Source organism: Bos indicus, chromosome 6, assembly GCF_029378745.1.
Source record: "Bos indicus isolate NIAB-ARS_2022 breed Sahiwal x Tharparkar chromosome 6, NIAB-ARS_B.indTharparkar_mat_pri_1.0, whole genome shotgun sequence".
In the NCBI taxonomy this organism is placed as follows: Eukaryota; Metazoa; Chordata; class Mammalia; order Artiodactyla; family Bovidae; genus Bos; species Bos indicus.
In genome coordinates, this window is record NC_091765.1 from 44,877,096 (window position 1) to 44,893,658 (window position 16,563).

Sequence of the window (16,563 nt, forward strand, 5' to 3'; positions counted from 1 at the left end):
GTAGGTGAAGGCTCTAGGGGATGAGAAAGGGACTTTAACATGGGAAGGGAGCTATATTTAAAATTTTACAGAAGCTTTAATTCAGTTAAACTCAGAAGTACACTAAATGATTTGGCAGTATGGCCAGTATCAATCAGAAGTTACCCTTATTGACAAATTATCCTTTATTCAAAAGACAGAACAATTTTTAAAAATTTACCAAGTAAACTTATTATATATTATAATCAAGCTAGAATAATTTTCCTTAAAATGATTTAACTAAAATGCAACTTTGTTTCCGTGTTAAAAGAATATATGTAAGAACAAAAACAGATTTTAAACCAATTTAAAACATACCAGCTTTCTGGAGTATTGATAAGGTCTTAAAAACTGTGACAAAAGAAAATTACTAAAGATCTTATATACCAATTTCCTTTGAGGTATACAGTTTCCAAAAGAAATGAAAGTTTGCTATTCATTGAAAAAAAAAGAAAAAAGAAAGAAATATTTTTACCCAAAAATTGCTTTCAAATGCTGTATCTAGATTAGAATGCCCCCTGCTGGTATACAAAAACAAAATTAGATCTTAAAAAAAAAAACAAACACAATATAAACCCCAAACTATATATATATATATATACATAGTTCTTAAAAACATATATATATATCTTGTATAGGAAAACTGATGCCAAATTCAGAATATTTTTCAATTCTGTTAATTCAGAAGTCACCAAATACCAGATTTTATATAGAAAGTTAAAAGCCCCAAATTGTGCATTTGCAGACTCTAGAAATTTTAACAAGATTACTCCAAATTTATTTGAAACTATCTGCTAAGCATGTATGGAGCTGAAACAAAATCACTACTCCATGTGATATAATGACAACGCTGAAGAGTGAGGAAAAAAAAATCCCACACTGTTTTTATGTAGACAAAGTTCTAAACATTATTTTTTTAAACTTGGCAACAAAATTTTCCCTAAATTTAACTGAACTTTCAGAATCAACATTGACAGTTCGAAAGACCAGAAAGCTCATTGACATTCATCAGCACAATGCAATCTTCTGCTTAGTCATGAACTGAGACAAAAGTTCAAGAGTTTCTGAATTGAGCAAGACTTTCAGCTCCAAAAGCATCAATATATATATTAGCAAATTAATTTAGACCCTACTAAAGAATCTAAACTCCTACATGTTGAAAAGACTAATTTCACTCAATGAAATTAAAGATGAAGGAATGTATTGCTTAAAGAATGAAGAGTTCAACATCTTCAAGTATTTACTTAAAACAATTCATATTTTAATTACAATCAGTGTTACCAAACTTGGTAGCACAGCTCCTCTAGGGAGTTCTACTAGGAACACCTGGTTTAACAGATTAACAACAACGAAAAAATCAACATTCACGTTTTCCAAACCTTCACTAATTAAAACTGGTCTTTCCCCTCCCAAATTAATTCAAGGGACTATAGAAACACTATTGTTTACATGGTTAAAATGGTAATATGGTTGTCATTTTTAAGTTTTGAGATAGATAAATTTTATGGGTACTATTCAAATTTATGGAGATGGGGTACAGAACTCCCAAAATCTATCACTTAACTGACCAAATAAAAATACCAGGCTCACAGACATGAGGAAAATAGTAGAATTGCTACTTTCTCCTCAAAGGTCTTCAAATTCCTCAAGACTAGCTAGTCGTATAAAAGAAACTTAAAAATTCAACAGGATACATGAGATAATTGGAGCTTATTCCTTTCCGTTCCCCAGCTGTGGGAGAGCTGCCAAAGTATCAGCCACAGAAATTCAACTCACAGAAAAGCATTTCAGGTCCCCAACAGAAGACCATCTGATATTTCTTATAGAATTCTAATGTGCTTGACTATCTAAACATGATGATTATTTTGAACAGCCGTTTAAAAAAAACATGCTACTCATTCTAGAGAAAATGAGAAACTAGGGACCAGACACCAAACAAAATGAACACAAATGCCTCAACACTGCAAAATATAAAAAAATTCTTCCATTCAAAATGCATACACAGACTTATAGAGAGGTTTATCTGTAAAAGTTAATTTGCAACACACTGTATTTCCCAAAAGAACAAGTATGATTCTTTACTGGGAATGTTTGCAAACTGGGGGAGTGTATCTACATCTAATGGGTAAAGGCCAGAGACACAATAAGCACCCTACTACGCATGGGGTTCCCACAGCAAAGAATTAATCAGCCTACAACATAAATAAGGACTTCCCTGGTGGCTCAGACGGTTAAGCCTCTGTCTACAATGCAGGAGACCTGGGTTCAATCCCTGGGTCAGGAAGATCCCCTGGAGAAGGAAATGGCAATCCACTCTAGTACTACTGCCTGGAAAATCCCATGGACCGAGGAGCCTGGTAGGCTACAGTCCAAGGGGTCGCAAAGAGTCGGACACGACTGAGCAACTTCACTTCACAACATAAATAGTGTTGGAAAAAACAGAAATAGTACTGGAAAAAAAAATTCAAGGATAAAAAAATTACTAAACAATTATAGTTCTTAATGCAACCATATTTAATTAAATATTATATATCAAGCATCCCTGTAGAATTTGAACACTAGTTACAGTTCACATTCTCCTGGAGGTTAGGCGGTCACACAGCAGACCACTGATTTTGATTATGTTAAAGAACTAGGGCAATTTCTCACTATATTATTTAGGGTGGTGTCACTAATGTACCACGGGCATTAAAATAGCTAAAACATTCACCTGGAACAGTGACTTTTAACCTAAGGGAACAGAAAAATGGCCTTTAGAGCTTGTTAAGGATGCAGAGAAGGCAATGGTACCCCACTCCAGTACTCTTGCCTGGAAAACCCCATGGATGGAGGACCCTGGTAGGCTCCAGTCCATGGGACTGCTGACATGACTGAGCAGTTTCACTTTCACTTTTCACTTTCATGCATTGGGAAAGGAAATGAATGGCAACCCACTCCAGTGTTCTTGCCTGGAGAATCCCAGGGATGGGGGAGCCTGGTGGGCTGCCGCCTATGGGGTCGCACACAGTTGGACACGACTGAAGCGACTTAGCAGCAGCAGCAGCAAGAATGCAGATTCTTACAATATTTCATCTGTAAATTTCATCTGTTTCAGCAAGCCTGAAACAGGGCCAAGAACTTGCTTTAACAAATTCCCCTACCAAGGCAGGCAATCCACTGACCACACTTGAGAAAAAAATGTTCTAGAGCAGGGATCAGATTTCTTACTATAAAGGGCCAAAATTTTTTAGGCTTTGCATCCATATACCACCTCTGAAGCACATTCTTTGTTTTCATGTAAACCCTTAAAATATGTAAAAACAGTTCTTAACTAGCAGACCACACAAAAACTAAAACAAGGCGGTCAAACACATGTAACTAAATTAATTAAACTTCTATAAAATTAAATTTTAGTTCCTCCTCTCACTAGCTGCAATGCAAATATTCAAGTCCATTATATTGTTGTGGCTACAAAAACTAATAGTGTGGCATCTGGTTTCATCACTTCATGGCAAATAGATGGGGAAACCATGAAAACAGTGACAGACTTTATTTTGGGGGACTCCAAAATCACTGCAGATGGTGACTACAGCCATGAAATTAAAAAATGCTTGCTCCTTGGAAGAAAAGCTATGACAAACCTAGACAGCATACTAAAAAGCAGAGACATTACTTTGCTGACAAAGGTCCATCTAGTCAAAGCTATGGTTTTTCCACTAGTCATGTATGGATGTGAGAGTTGGGAGTATAAAGAAAGCTGAGTGCCAAAGAATTGATGCTTTTGAACTGTGGTGTTGGAGAAGACTCTTAAGAGTCCCTTGGACTGCAAGGAGACCAAACGAGTCAATCCTAAAGGAAATCAATCCTCAATTTTCACTGGAAGGGCTGATGCTGAAGCTCCAACTTTGGCCTCCTGATATGAAGAGGAGCTAAGTCATTGGAAAAGACCCTAATGCTTGCAAAAGACTTGAGAGCAGGAGAGGGGGGCAACAGAGGATGAGATGGTTGGATGGCATCATTGACTCAATGGACATGAGTTTGAGCAAACTCAGGGAGATAGTAAAGGATAGAGAAGACTGGTGTGCTGCATTCCAATGGGTTGCAAAGAATCAGACATGACTGAACAACTGAACAGCAACAACTATATTGAACACTACAGATATAAAAACATTTCCAGATGTAAAGGAAGTTCTAATGGAGTAGCACTGTTCTAGACACTTACTCAGAACACACTCTTAGATCAGACCCTACACCTGACCTAGCAAATAAAAATCTGCAAGATTTCCAAATGACTGGCATGTATATTAGTTTGAGAAGGACACTGGAGAAAATTCACAAAGCCTATTACAACAAATGACAAACTTTCAGAAAACCTCTAAAAGAATTTATTTCACCCAGATAACTCACTGAGCTTACTTAAGCCATCAAGAATTTCATAGCACACCTGTAAACATCCTGATAGAAATGAGTTTAGAAAATGCTGCATGTGAGAGTAAAATTCCTATTTTAAAAATGATGTAAAGTCTGAAGAATTTCAGCGATTCCTTCCAATTCTCAATAGACACATGCAAGAAGACAAAAACAAAACACAAACACTTGTTTTGATGGTAGATGGGCACCTGAGTTACCCAAATTCCCTTACAAACTAAATTACTGCCTAGAGTAACCAGATTTCATTCATGCCTCAGCAGAATGGCAAATTAGCACAAAACCACTTGCCACTCAGGTCTCTCCAAAGTTGAGATTAAAACTGCTACATCTTGAAATTCTAAAAGCATTTAATATTCTCAGGATATCAACTAGAACACAAAGGCTAACGGCATAAAAGGGTATATTCCTAGAGTACATAGATAAAGGGAGTTATATATTTCACATATAAATACAATCATGCTGAAGAAAAACTTTATAGACATTGGGATGAGAAATACATGGTTAATATATGTTGGGTTCTTAAGTTTTAAATTGTTGTCTAATAGAAATAATATAAATAAGGAAGCAAATAATGACAATACCTCTTGACCAGTTAAGAAAAGTAGCAGATCTCCTTCTTCCTCTTCACACATATGAATTTGGATCACGGTTCGAATGGCCGCTTCAAGATAATCTCTCTCTGGTTCGGGAGTATAAAAGATCTCAACAGGATGTGTACGCCCAGGAATGGTTAAGAGAGGACAGTTATCAAAGTAAATCTGGAATTTTCCTGCATCCAGAGTAGCACTCATAACTATAACCTGAAAAGAAAACAGTAAATTATTTGAAGCTGTCTTCAAAGATTGTAAAGAGACGAGTAATGTTTACTGCTCCATATATATCAACTACGGTGTCTCTAGTGGCTCAGAGAGTAAAGAATCGGCCTGCAATGCAGGAGATTGTGGTTCTGTCCCTGGGTCAGTAAGATCCCCTGGAGAAAAGAAGGGCTACCCACTCCAGTGTTGTTTCCTGGAGAATTCCAAGGACAGAGGAGCAAGGCGGGCTAGTCTATGGGGTCACAAACAGTCAAGACATGACTAAGCAACTAACACTTTCACTCTTCATAAATAAACTACCATATGTTTTCATGAAGCAACACCTTAACAACCAAAGTTTATAAAATTACATAAAAGGAATTGATATAAGACATCAATATGTAATATGATTGCTACTATGCTATTAAAAAAAAATGACAACCTTGCACACAGGGAAAAATAAAGCAAAAAATAAAATAAAATAAATCAGTGGTACAAATATTTCTCCATTCTTCCAAATCATCTTTACTAAGCATAAGTTCTTCAGAAAATTTTCTAAAACAAACAGAGGTTTTCTATACTACCAAAAAAGCCACAGCAACAAAAGGTTGTTCAGGTGCCGGCTGCATGACTGTGTGGTCATCCTCTCTTTATTTAAATTACACATGACAAAACCCATTAAATAGAAAGCTCTCCCATTAAACATTCCACTATAGAGTTCTTAATTTCTACTTTGAGTTCCTCCCTCGAAATTTCAATAGCTCATAATGTTTAACCAGTAATAGTACTCATAGTTATTCAAATATATTCTTTAAAGTATACATTTAATTTTATAGTCAAACAAACTCAGTATCAATTCTTTTAAGACCCAGAATCTTTCTCCCCAGCGTACAAACCTCTGTAACACATACAATAACACTCAATACTAAGTTCCAATGAACTGCACACATACAATGCAAAAAGGGAACTTCAGAAAATTTGGGAGACAACAATGTCCACACAGTCAGTCAGTTTTAAGCCCTTATCAATACAGTAACACTGGCCAGGGTTTAAATGGTACAACGGATGGCAGGTGGGGGTGGGAGAGGGAAGAACCAAGACCCTAGGTTAAGGGAAGGCATTTCTGAGGAGCAGTATGTTCTGGATACAGTTATTCCACTCTCCAGCATTATGAGTTAGAATGAGTGAGTTTGTGTTAGGACAAGAACAGAGATTTGATCCTTAATGAAGGTATACCCTGTACTGAATAAAAGGCAGGGTGAGCACAAGGTTTAAAAACACCATGACATAAAACCATTTAAAATGAAACAAAAAACTGGATGGACTATATAATGAAATGATTATAAACATATTACTAAGAAGAAGTATATTTAAAATCTAAAACAAAGACAGCAAGAAAAATTAAAAAGAAAGTATAAACCACTGCTGGTACTCTCCATATTTGCTTTTATAGGTGATTATTTTTGTAGTTGTAGTGATCAGCATGTACTCCCTTTTAAATATATATATATATATATATATTCACATATAGGATTTTTAAAGAACCAAACAAATAAACTAATTCACCTTTAAATCTGATCTCTGTCTAACAACCTCCTTCAGAACACCCATGAGAATATCTGTAGCCAATGTCCTTTCATGAGCCTCATCAAGAATTATTACACCATAACGCTCCAAGAGAGGGTCATTCATTGCTTCACGAAGTAGCATCCCATCAGTCATATACCTATATTGACAAATAACATGTTGGTTATTTAGTGCGTTTAAAGTTTAAGACATAAATATGAAATGCAAAGACATCAGATAAATATAAATTAACCCTTGTTCAAAACAAATGTTATTATTTCATAATCAATTACAAAATTAAGCTTCCATAAAAACGTTTTATTGAATGTATCAAACAAGTTATACATTATCAAATTCTGTCAAATGAGACTGTAATACCAAAATGCACTGAGAAACAATGTTAATCTGATGACAGAATTAAACACATTACACACAAATGCCAAAGTGAAAATGGTCACTTAAATAAATTTCTTAAAAACAAAATAAAATTTAAAATATTCAACTTGCAAAAACAAAACCAAGAAACCATTTTAAATTGCTTTATCACATTACAGCACTAAACTTGTTATTTCTTTAAAACTTCACTAACTTCCCACTTAAGCTAATAGGTTCAAAAGGGCTGAGACAGCATGAGTCTACCATCTTTTTTTCCTCAGTCCCATCTAATTCAATAAAATGATGGTAAAGAATCAGAAAAAGGAATACATGCATGAAATGAGGAGCAACATTACGCTGTGGAAATGCTGATGAATTACGGAAAGACAAGGCATACAGCATTATCTGTATCAATGAACCAAAGAGGAAAACTAGGTTTAGGGATGGTTTGAGAGAATCCAGGCACTCAGATGAAAGGTGGTGTGAGGAATAATTTGTATGGGTCAGTGAATCTCCTGTCTGTTCCCTTCTGGCTGCTACTGTCACTAATACAAAACATCCTGCATTTGGCACTTGGACAAAATGAAGTCTGCTTGCAAATGCTGAAGTCACAGGCCATTCAGTTAAATACAAATCCATGGTTTTATTTACATAATTAAAACAAGTATAAAAATCTGAAGTCATCATTTATGACTTCACTATTCTGGCTCTATTTTTCACAAATTAATCTAATCTTTCAAGGACCAACTTTGTATTTTTAGCCAAAACCATCTGTTGAAGCACCAAGTTCAACAAAATGACAGTGTACAACCCAAGTGAAGCCTTCTCTTTATTCTGCCTAAACTTAGTTGTAGATTAAGACTTTTAGCAAAGAAATACATCTTTACTTGATATATTTTATGCTTCTTTCTTCTTTGGTCCTATTTTAAAAAGGAAACAATCACATTCTTGACACTGGCACAGCACTACCTGCAAAATTATTTTATATGAAGACCATGAAAGCAAAAACAGAGCCAATTAAACTATGACTCAATGCCTTAACCACAGTGCATGAATCAGCTACTCTAGTCTCTAGATGTTTTGAAATATCTTGATCTATGAGGACACTTGGTAATTTCTCCTGCCTGCAGGTATTACTGACACAAGCTCGGCAGTCCTTTTGCACATTATCTCAGTAGCAAAACATTAATACAGTTTCATCTACTTGTGGATAATTTCCTTAGTTTCAACAATACTCTTTTGCTTTGCAAGGCAAAAAACATGGATTGGTCACTCTTTGAACAATATCTGCTTAAACACTATCAAATTTATACCCTGTTGCTCAGTTTCCAAGCCTACTCAATTCAACACGGAATTTTAGTGCAGTTATTTTTGAAAATACTGTAATTAACGAACTCAACATATGTAGTTCCAGAAATATGTATTACTTATGTGAAGTGATGATATGTACAGCTAGATCAAGTTCAATCACTGACAACCATCTAACTTCCACCTGTAATACCCTCAAAAGACTGTAAAATGCATTCTGTTACATATTAAATTGTGATTAAAAAGTCACTAAGTATCAAACTTTCACTTGAAAACCCCTTTAAAAAACAATACCCCTTTATTTTGATCTTTCCTCAACAAGCTTCAGACCACCACAATGTGATGATGGCATCTAAAAGCCGAGCTGACCCAAATACTCATTCTTTATTTTTCTGAGAAGAAGGTAACGATTACAAATGGCAGCTTACAGTTATAATTAATGAACTATTATTTGCTCTTTATTAACAATTATGCATTATCACCTGTACCAAGTTAAATGGTCAACTAAACCCAAATCCTCAGACTTCCAGATTCTAGAATCCAATCAGAATTAACATAGTTAAATTTGCTGCTTTCCCAGGGAGTATTAGCAGTTAACTTTTCCAGGGCTTTAAAATCAGTGGAATAGCCTGCTAAGACTAGGCATCAGTATACCAATTCCCAATCCCAGGCCCCTCAGACACTGACATACTCTCCTCAAAGTCCCACGACTTCCCTGGTGGTCCAAAGATTGAGAATTCGCCTGCCAATGCAGGAAACACAAGTTTGATTTCTGGTCCGGGAAGATTCCAACATGCCCAGGGGCAAATAAACCCAAGCACAACTAGTGAGCCTGTGCTCCAGAGCCGCAAACCTGCAACTACTGAAGCCTGAACACCCTAGAGCCCTTAATCCACAACGAGAAGCAGCTGCAATGAGAAGCCAGAGCACCGCAACAAAGAGTAGCTTAGCCCTCACTCACAACGAGAGAGAAAGCTCTCGTGCACAACGAAGAAAAATTTTAAACAAGCCCAGAAAAAAAACGCAGAAAGCTATCACCTGATGATTTGCTAGATATATGAAACCCCTTCCCCAAAAACCAAAGTAACCTGACAAAAAAGGCAGAACCAGGTTCTGATAGCCCTACAAAGACCCTAACTATTTTCTTTTACCTAGATCAAGTTTTACTACCTTCCACAGTAGCAATTAAATATTTACCCAGACTCAGGGGTGAGCCATAAAAATAGGGTGTCACAATAATAAGCTGTAATTACATAATTTTGAAGTTTTAGTAATGGACTAGTAATCAAAATTTCCCAGGGCAGCCAAACTCTACATTTTACTGGGTATCCTATTATCCACAATGTTTCTCTGTCTTGGGAAAATACTAGCTTAAAAAGTCATCAGTATCATCTAGGAACTTGTTAGAAATACAGAACTGGCTTCATTTGGGATCTACTTGATCAAAAAATTTGCATAGATAGCAACCTGTGTTTGCTTTCACGTTTTCACATTTTGATGCTTGCTAAGCTGCGGAAAAGTGTTAGTCACTCAGTCGTGACACTCTGTGACCCCATTAACAACTGCACACCAGGCTCTCCCATCCATGGATTTCTCTAGGCAAGAAGCCATTCCCTTTTCCAGAGGACCTTCCTGACCCAGGTATCCAACCCGAGTTTCCTGCACCGCAGGCAGATTCTTTACCATCTGACTTATTACCTGCTGTTTATTTTTTATTTACTTAAGACTACAGAAATGAAGTTAGACAAAAAGCAAATTCGAGCAATTTTTTATTCAAGTACAAAATGGGTTGTAAAGCTGCAAAGACAACTTGCAACATCAACAATGTGTTTCACTCAGAACCACTGAAGAACGTATAATGCAGTAGTGGTTCAAGTAGTTTTGCACAGGAGACGAGGCCTTGAAGACAAGGAGCACAGTGGCCGGCCATCGCAAGTTGACAACGACCAAATGAGAGTAATCACTGAAGCTGATCCTCTCATAACTACACGAGAAGCTGTCGAAGAACTCAACTACGACCATTCTATGGTCGTTCAGCATTTGAAGCAAACTGGAAAGGTTTGCTGAAAAAGCTCAGTAAATGGGTACCTCATGAGCTGACCACAAATCAAAAAAATTGTTCTGAAGTGTTGTCTTCTCTTATTCTATGCAACAACAGTGAACCATTTCTCAATCGTATTGTGACATGCAACAAAAAGTGGATTTTATACTACAACCACCAATGACTAGCTCAGTGGTTAGACCAAGAAGCAGCTTCAAAGCGCTGAAATTTCCCAAAGCCAAATTTGTACCAAAAAAGGTCATGGCCACTGTTTGGTCTCTGCCCATCTGATCCACTACAGCCTTCATGGAATCCTGAGATACCATTACGTCTGAGAAGTATGCTTGGCAACTCAAAATGAGATGCACTGAAAACTGCAATGCCTGCAACTATTAGTCAACAGAAAAGGCTAAATTCTTTGCCACAACGCACGACTGCACGCACGTTGCACAACCAACAGTTCAAAAGTTGAACAAATTGGTCTATGAAGTCTTGCCTCATCCGCCATATTCACCTAACCTCTCACCAACCAACCAGTACTTCTTCAAGCATCTCGACAACTCTTTGCAGGGAAAATGCTCCCACAGCAGGGAGGCAAAAAGTGCCTTCCAAGAGTTGAAGCATGGATTTTTTTTTATACTACAGGAATAAACAAACTTACTTCTTGTGGGCAAAAATTTATTAATAAAGATGTGTTTGAGCCTAGTTGCAATGACTTAAACTTCATTGTCTGAAACTGCAATGGTATTTTTAAAATTATTATTTTTTCCACTCATGATCTTTTAAATTGAGGTATAGTCAATTTAGGGCTTCCCTCAGAGCTCATCACTTCATAGCAAATAGATGAGGAAACAGTGGAAACAGTGGCTGACTTTATTTTTTGGGGCTCCAAAATCACTGCAGATGGTGATTGCAGCCATGAAATTAAAAGACGCTTACTCCTCGGAAGGAAAGTTATAATCAACCTAGACAGCATATTAAAAAGCAGAGACATTACTTTCTCAACAAAGGTCTGTCTAGTCAAGGCTATGGTTTTTCCAGTAGTCATATATGGATGTGAGAGTTGGAGTATAAAGAAAGCCGAGCACAGGAGAATGGATGCTTTTGAACTGTGGTGTTGGAGAAGACTCTTGAGAGTCCCTTGGACTGCAAGGACATCCAACCAGTCCACCCTAAAGGAGATCAGTCCTGGGTATTCATTGAAGGACTGATGTTGAAGCTGAAATTCCAATATTTTGGCCACCTGATGCGCAGAGCTGACTCATTTGAAAAGACCCCGATGTTGGGAAAGATTGAAGGCAGGAGGAGATGGGGACGACAGAGGATGAGATGGTTAGATGGCATCACTGACTCAATGGACATGCGTTTGGGTAATCTCCGGGAGTTGGTGATGGACAGGGAGGCCTGGCATGCTGCGGTTCATAGGGTCTCAAAGAGTCAGACACAACTGAGTGACTGAACTGAACTGAACTACAGGAGCTGAGATGGTAAAAGCATCTGCCTGCACTGCAGAAGACCCAGGTTCAATCCCTGGATCGGGAAGATCTCCTGAAGAAGGAAATACTTTCCCACTCCAGTATTCTTGCCTGGAGAATCTCATAAACAGAGGAGCCTTGCAGGCTACAGTCCATGGGATCGCAAAGAGTCAGACACGAATGAGAGACTGACAGACACATAGCTGATTTATAATGTTATGTTTATTTCTGCTGCATAGTAAAGAGATTCACTTACATATATTTTTAAAATATATATTCTCCATTATGGTTTACCACAGGATACTGAACATAGTTCTCTGTGTTATACAGTAGGACCTTGTTTAAGATATGCATTTTAAAACAGCACCATAAAAATGACTGTCAACCAGGTAGCAATATGTCTGGAAAGCTGACAGAAGCATCTTAGATTCCAAAAAGAAATACAAATGGCTCATAAGTACATGTAAAGATGCTCAATTTCATATAAAAGATAAATGCAAATTAAAATCATACTGAGATTTCACTTTTTAACTTACAATATAGACAAAGATAAACATGTTCCACAACGAAGTGTTGGCAAGGCCATAGAAACAGATACTCATTTGCTCATCCCTTAGTCAGAGTAGCTAAAATATGGCAACAGCTAATAAAATTCCAACTCACCCTCTGACCCAACCAGTTTCATTTTTAACAAACTCATTTCACAGATATACTCACCTGAACATGTGTGAAAAAATGCGTGTACAAGATTATAAGAGAATACTAAGGACACCAACTGATTTTAATAAAAGAAGCTGTAAATTCTGAATGTCCATCTAAGGAATTAAACTATTCCGTCATTAAAATGAACGAAAAAACTTTACACTGTTCTAGAACAATCTCCAGGGAAAATATAAGTGAAATTAGCAGCCATATGTCTTGAACCAGCCCTACTATTAATGCTGAAGTTTAATATGTTCTGAAAATCCTAGTTGTGTGCTGCTATTCCAATCCTGTTAGGGTTTTGGTTACCTTTCAAAGTATAGGCTTTATTCTGGCATGACTAAACATGCACATAAATCAAAACTGTTTCTAGAGGATCCAAAATTCGTTCAGCATGACCAAAAGAAATTCCTGGTATCTATTTCACAGATCTAGTAAAACCTAAGTAATTAGATTTACTACCTTACAAATACTTACACATAAATAATTCTATGGAGCTGAAGAATGAGAGAGAAATAACAGCATATACAGTGATTCAGGACATATGCTTTTTGCGAGACAAACCTTGGTCAAGTCCCTGCTTTCTTACTGGTGTTCTAAGTTCAACTTCCTCTAATGCTCCATTTGAAAAATAAGAATACGGTGGCTATCGTTCAAATTAAATAAAACAATATATATAAACCACCTAAATGCACCAACTGTCTGGCACTTGGTAAGTATTCAATATAGCAGAACTGCACACTACACTCTTAACTAACCTAATGAATGAATCCTTGGGAAAATCAATCTTACTCTACAAACATATTAGAATATAACCACACTTCTGTCCCTACCAACTAGGCCAATATCATCTTATGTTACACAGTGATAACCTTTTAGGGTAGAAAAGAGTTGTATGTATGTATCCTAAGTTATATGCTTCAGAAAAGCTTGAAAAAGATAAATCACAAAAAAACCATCAAATGTGAGATAACTATAGAAGAGTGAAAAAGGAATTCCAGAAGACTGAACTCTTAAAATTCAAGAAAAGCAACACCTGTGTATTTTGCAAGTGTCTCAGTTTAATCTCACTTTAACAACTAGACATTTTACTAAGTAATAGAACTACAAAGGGCTCATATTCAAGGAAATGGTGTTGGTTCTACACTAAGAGATTGATAAATGAATGTGTTAAGTTTTAGGTTAAAATAAAATGTTTAAAGTTCACATAAAATTTCTATTTACCATTAAGTTTTTAGACTAATCCATTACAATCCAGTTAAGTGACGTCTCTATTAAAGAAAAGCTACCTACAATAAAACGCCTACACAAACAGGTTTGTGTGTGGTAATTTCTTCTAACTTATAATGGATCAAGACTTCTGAAAGAGACCATGACCAAAAGTAGTACTTAATGCAATTTTCTACATGTAACTTACTTTTTGTTCAAAGCCCCTATCAGCAGAATACTTCTCTGAATGACAACAGTAAGGAACAAATGACAAAGCTAAAACAGCTTGCATTTATCAGGGATAATATTAGAAGACAAAACCATATATAGTGATTTTATAAAATATTGTTCTTTTCACCACCAAATATGATGAGTCTAAATACCCTACCCATCCTTCACAATATCAACACTATGAAATGGTTGCTGCTGCTGCTGATCTAAGTCGCTTCAGTCGTGTCCAACTCTGTGCGACCCCATAGATGGCAGCCCAGGAGCCTCCGCCGTTCCCTGGGATTCTCCAGGCAAGAACACTGGAGTGGGTTGCCATTTCCTTCTCCAGTGCATGAAAGTGAAAACTGAAAGGGAAGTCGCTCAGCCGTGTTCGACTCTTAGAGACCCCACGGACTGCAGCCTACCAGGCTCCTCAGTCCATGGGATTTTCCAGGCAAGAGTACTGGAGTGGGGTGCCAATGCCTTCTCTGATGAAATGGTTGATCATCCCCCAAAAAGCCAACAATTTTTAAACATGTTTAGAGTGAAAGCTATTATACTTACTGAACAGCTACTGATAAAACTCATCAAATGACCTTCATCCATCAAAACAACTGTTTTCTTGTGTCAATTAGTACTTCCATATGACATGGGTACAAAGAGTTGATCATGTATTTTAAGTATATATACAAATCAGTTTAAAAAATAAAGTTTTTTTTACCTCTTTCAGAGGGCTTCCCTGGTGGCTCAGACGGAAAAGAATCTGCCTGCCACGTGGGAGACCTGGGTTCAATCCCTGGATTGGGAAGATCCCTAAAGAAGGGAATGGCAATCCACTCCAGTATTCTTTTGCCTGGAGAATCTCATGGACAGAGCCTGGTGGACTACAGTCCATGGGGTCACAAAGAGCTGGACACGACTGAGCAACTAACACACCTCTTTCAAGTGATCTGGCTATTTCCGGACTCACCTCTAACTTACACAGCTCACATACAATTCCCTAGCACAATCTAGGTTTACATTACTGTGTAGAAAAATAAAGGTGGCAGCATCCAATCTGATTCGAAAGTGTAAGAAACTGCTGTGTTCCAATAGCAAAGACATCCATTAATAAATAATGGTGAATAAGAATGAAATCAATTACTGAGCTTTTTCTTTCAATGTCCAACATTTGTTTAATGGACTATTAGATTGTTAGAACGTAAATTCTTATTAAAATTTTGAGTTATTTCTTTAGGCCTAGAGTGCCATGAAAAACTCCTGACATTAAGCATGCTATAAACCAAAGCAGCATGAGAATGTCTACTCTACTTAAAATCCAACTTATCCACCTAGTTAACTTGCCTATCTAGGTCTCGCCATCCTTCTCAGCTCAAATGAAGTACTTCCTCTTTTGTGAAATCATCTATACAATTCATGTGACATTCAAACTACCTTAATTGCTTCACAGCATACCTCCTCTATCAAGTCAGGAAAGAGTCAACGACACTGACATAGCTCCTTAATAAACATAATGCTCCTTTCATTTGTAAAGGAATAAAGATTTATATAGGTTGAAGTTTAATTTGACATTCTCAGCAAAAGCATTACCCCTTATGAATAACACTAATCTTACTATAGCCACAACACTATGTAGCATTATATTGGCTACAATGAGTACAAACCATCAAATGTGAACAGTCATATGGAAAGATGCCATATGGTATTCTGAATAATGTGGAATCTAAAATGTTTTAATGCAATTCCAACACTTAAAAAAAGCCAAACAGAAAACATCACATCTTATTTATCAAATACATAGCCTCCTAGTTATTAACTTACATGCTGAAGATCAGCAGCCTAAGCATACAGCTTTATTTTGGCAAACAGCCAAAATACATTTGGTATGTGTTTCAGAATTAGAGATCTAATCAAGCTAAAGAAACACCTAAGAAATTAACAAGAAATAAGGAAACGATATGGCAACCCACTCTACTATCCTTGCCTGGAAAATCCCATGGACAGAGGAGCCTGGCAGGCTATACAGTTCATGGGGTTGCAAAGCGTCAGACACAACTGAGCCACTGAGCATACAAGGAAATTAAATCATTTTTTCAAAATATACTGCTTATTCCTCACATTTTCATAGCTTTTGAAGGAAATGATCTCTTATCTTTACAACAGAATTTACAGAAAGCTAGGATGGACGTGTATGTTCTTAGTATTTTCTTAAAAGGTGTTGGCACTATAAACAAAGAGAAACTTCTGTAACTAACCCCTTGCAAGTGCTTTAAATACAAAGGTCAAATGTAATACTATATGTCGACCTTTAGGAAATCAAGTTAGCTTTGTATGAATTTAAAGTCAACAGACTTTTTTTCTAAGGTGACAACTGATTTTTTTAGTTTCTATGACAGGAACTGCTGAAGTGGTAAATAACCACATTTATTCTTTACACCTACTCCTTTCTGAAGAT

At 36.8% G+C, this 16,563-nt stretch overlaps 1 protein-coding gene across 1 annotated transcript in view; it reads right to left on the reverse strand.

The window, feature by feature from the left end:
• DHX15 (DEAH-box helicase 15) overlaps positions 1 to 16,563 on the reverse strand; it is a 53,964-nt gene that overhangs the window by 20,051 nt on the left and 17,350 nt on the right. Inside the window, exons 4-5 of the mRNA XM_019962524.2 lie at positions 6,789 to 6,948; positions 5,010 to 5,228 (exon numbers count right to left, since the gene is read on the reverse strand). Coding sequence (XP_019818083.2) covers positions 5,010 to 5,228; positions 6,789 to 6,948 — 379 coding nt within the window. The remainder of the gene's footprint in view (positions 1 to 5,009; positions 5,229 to 6,788; positions 6,949 to 16,563) is intronic.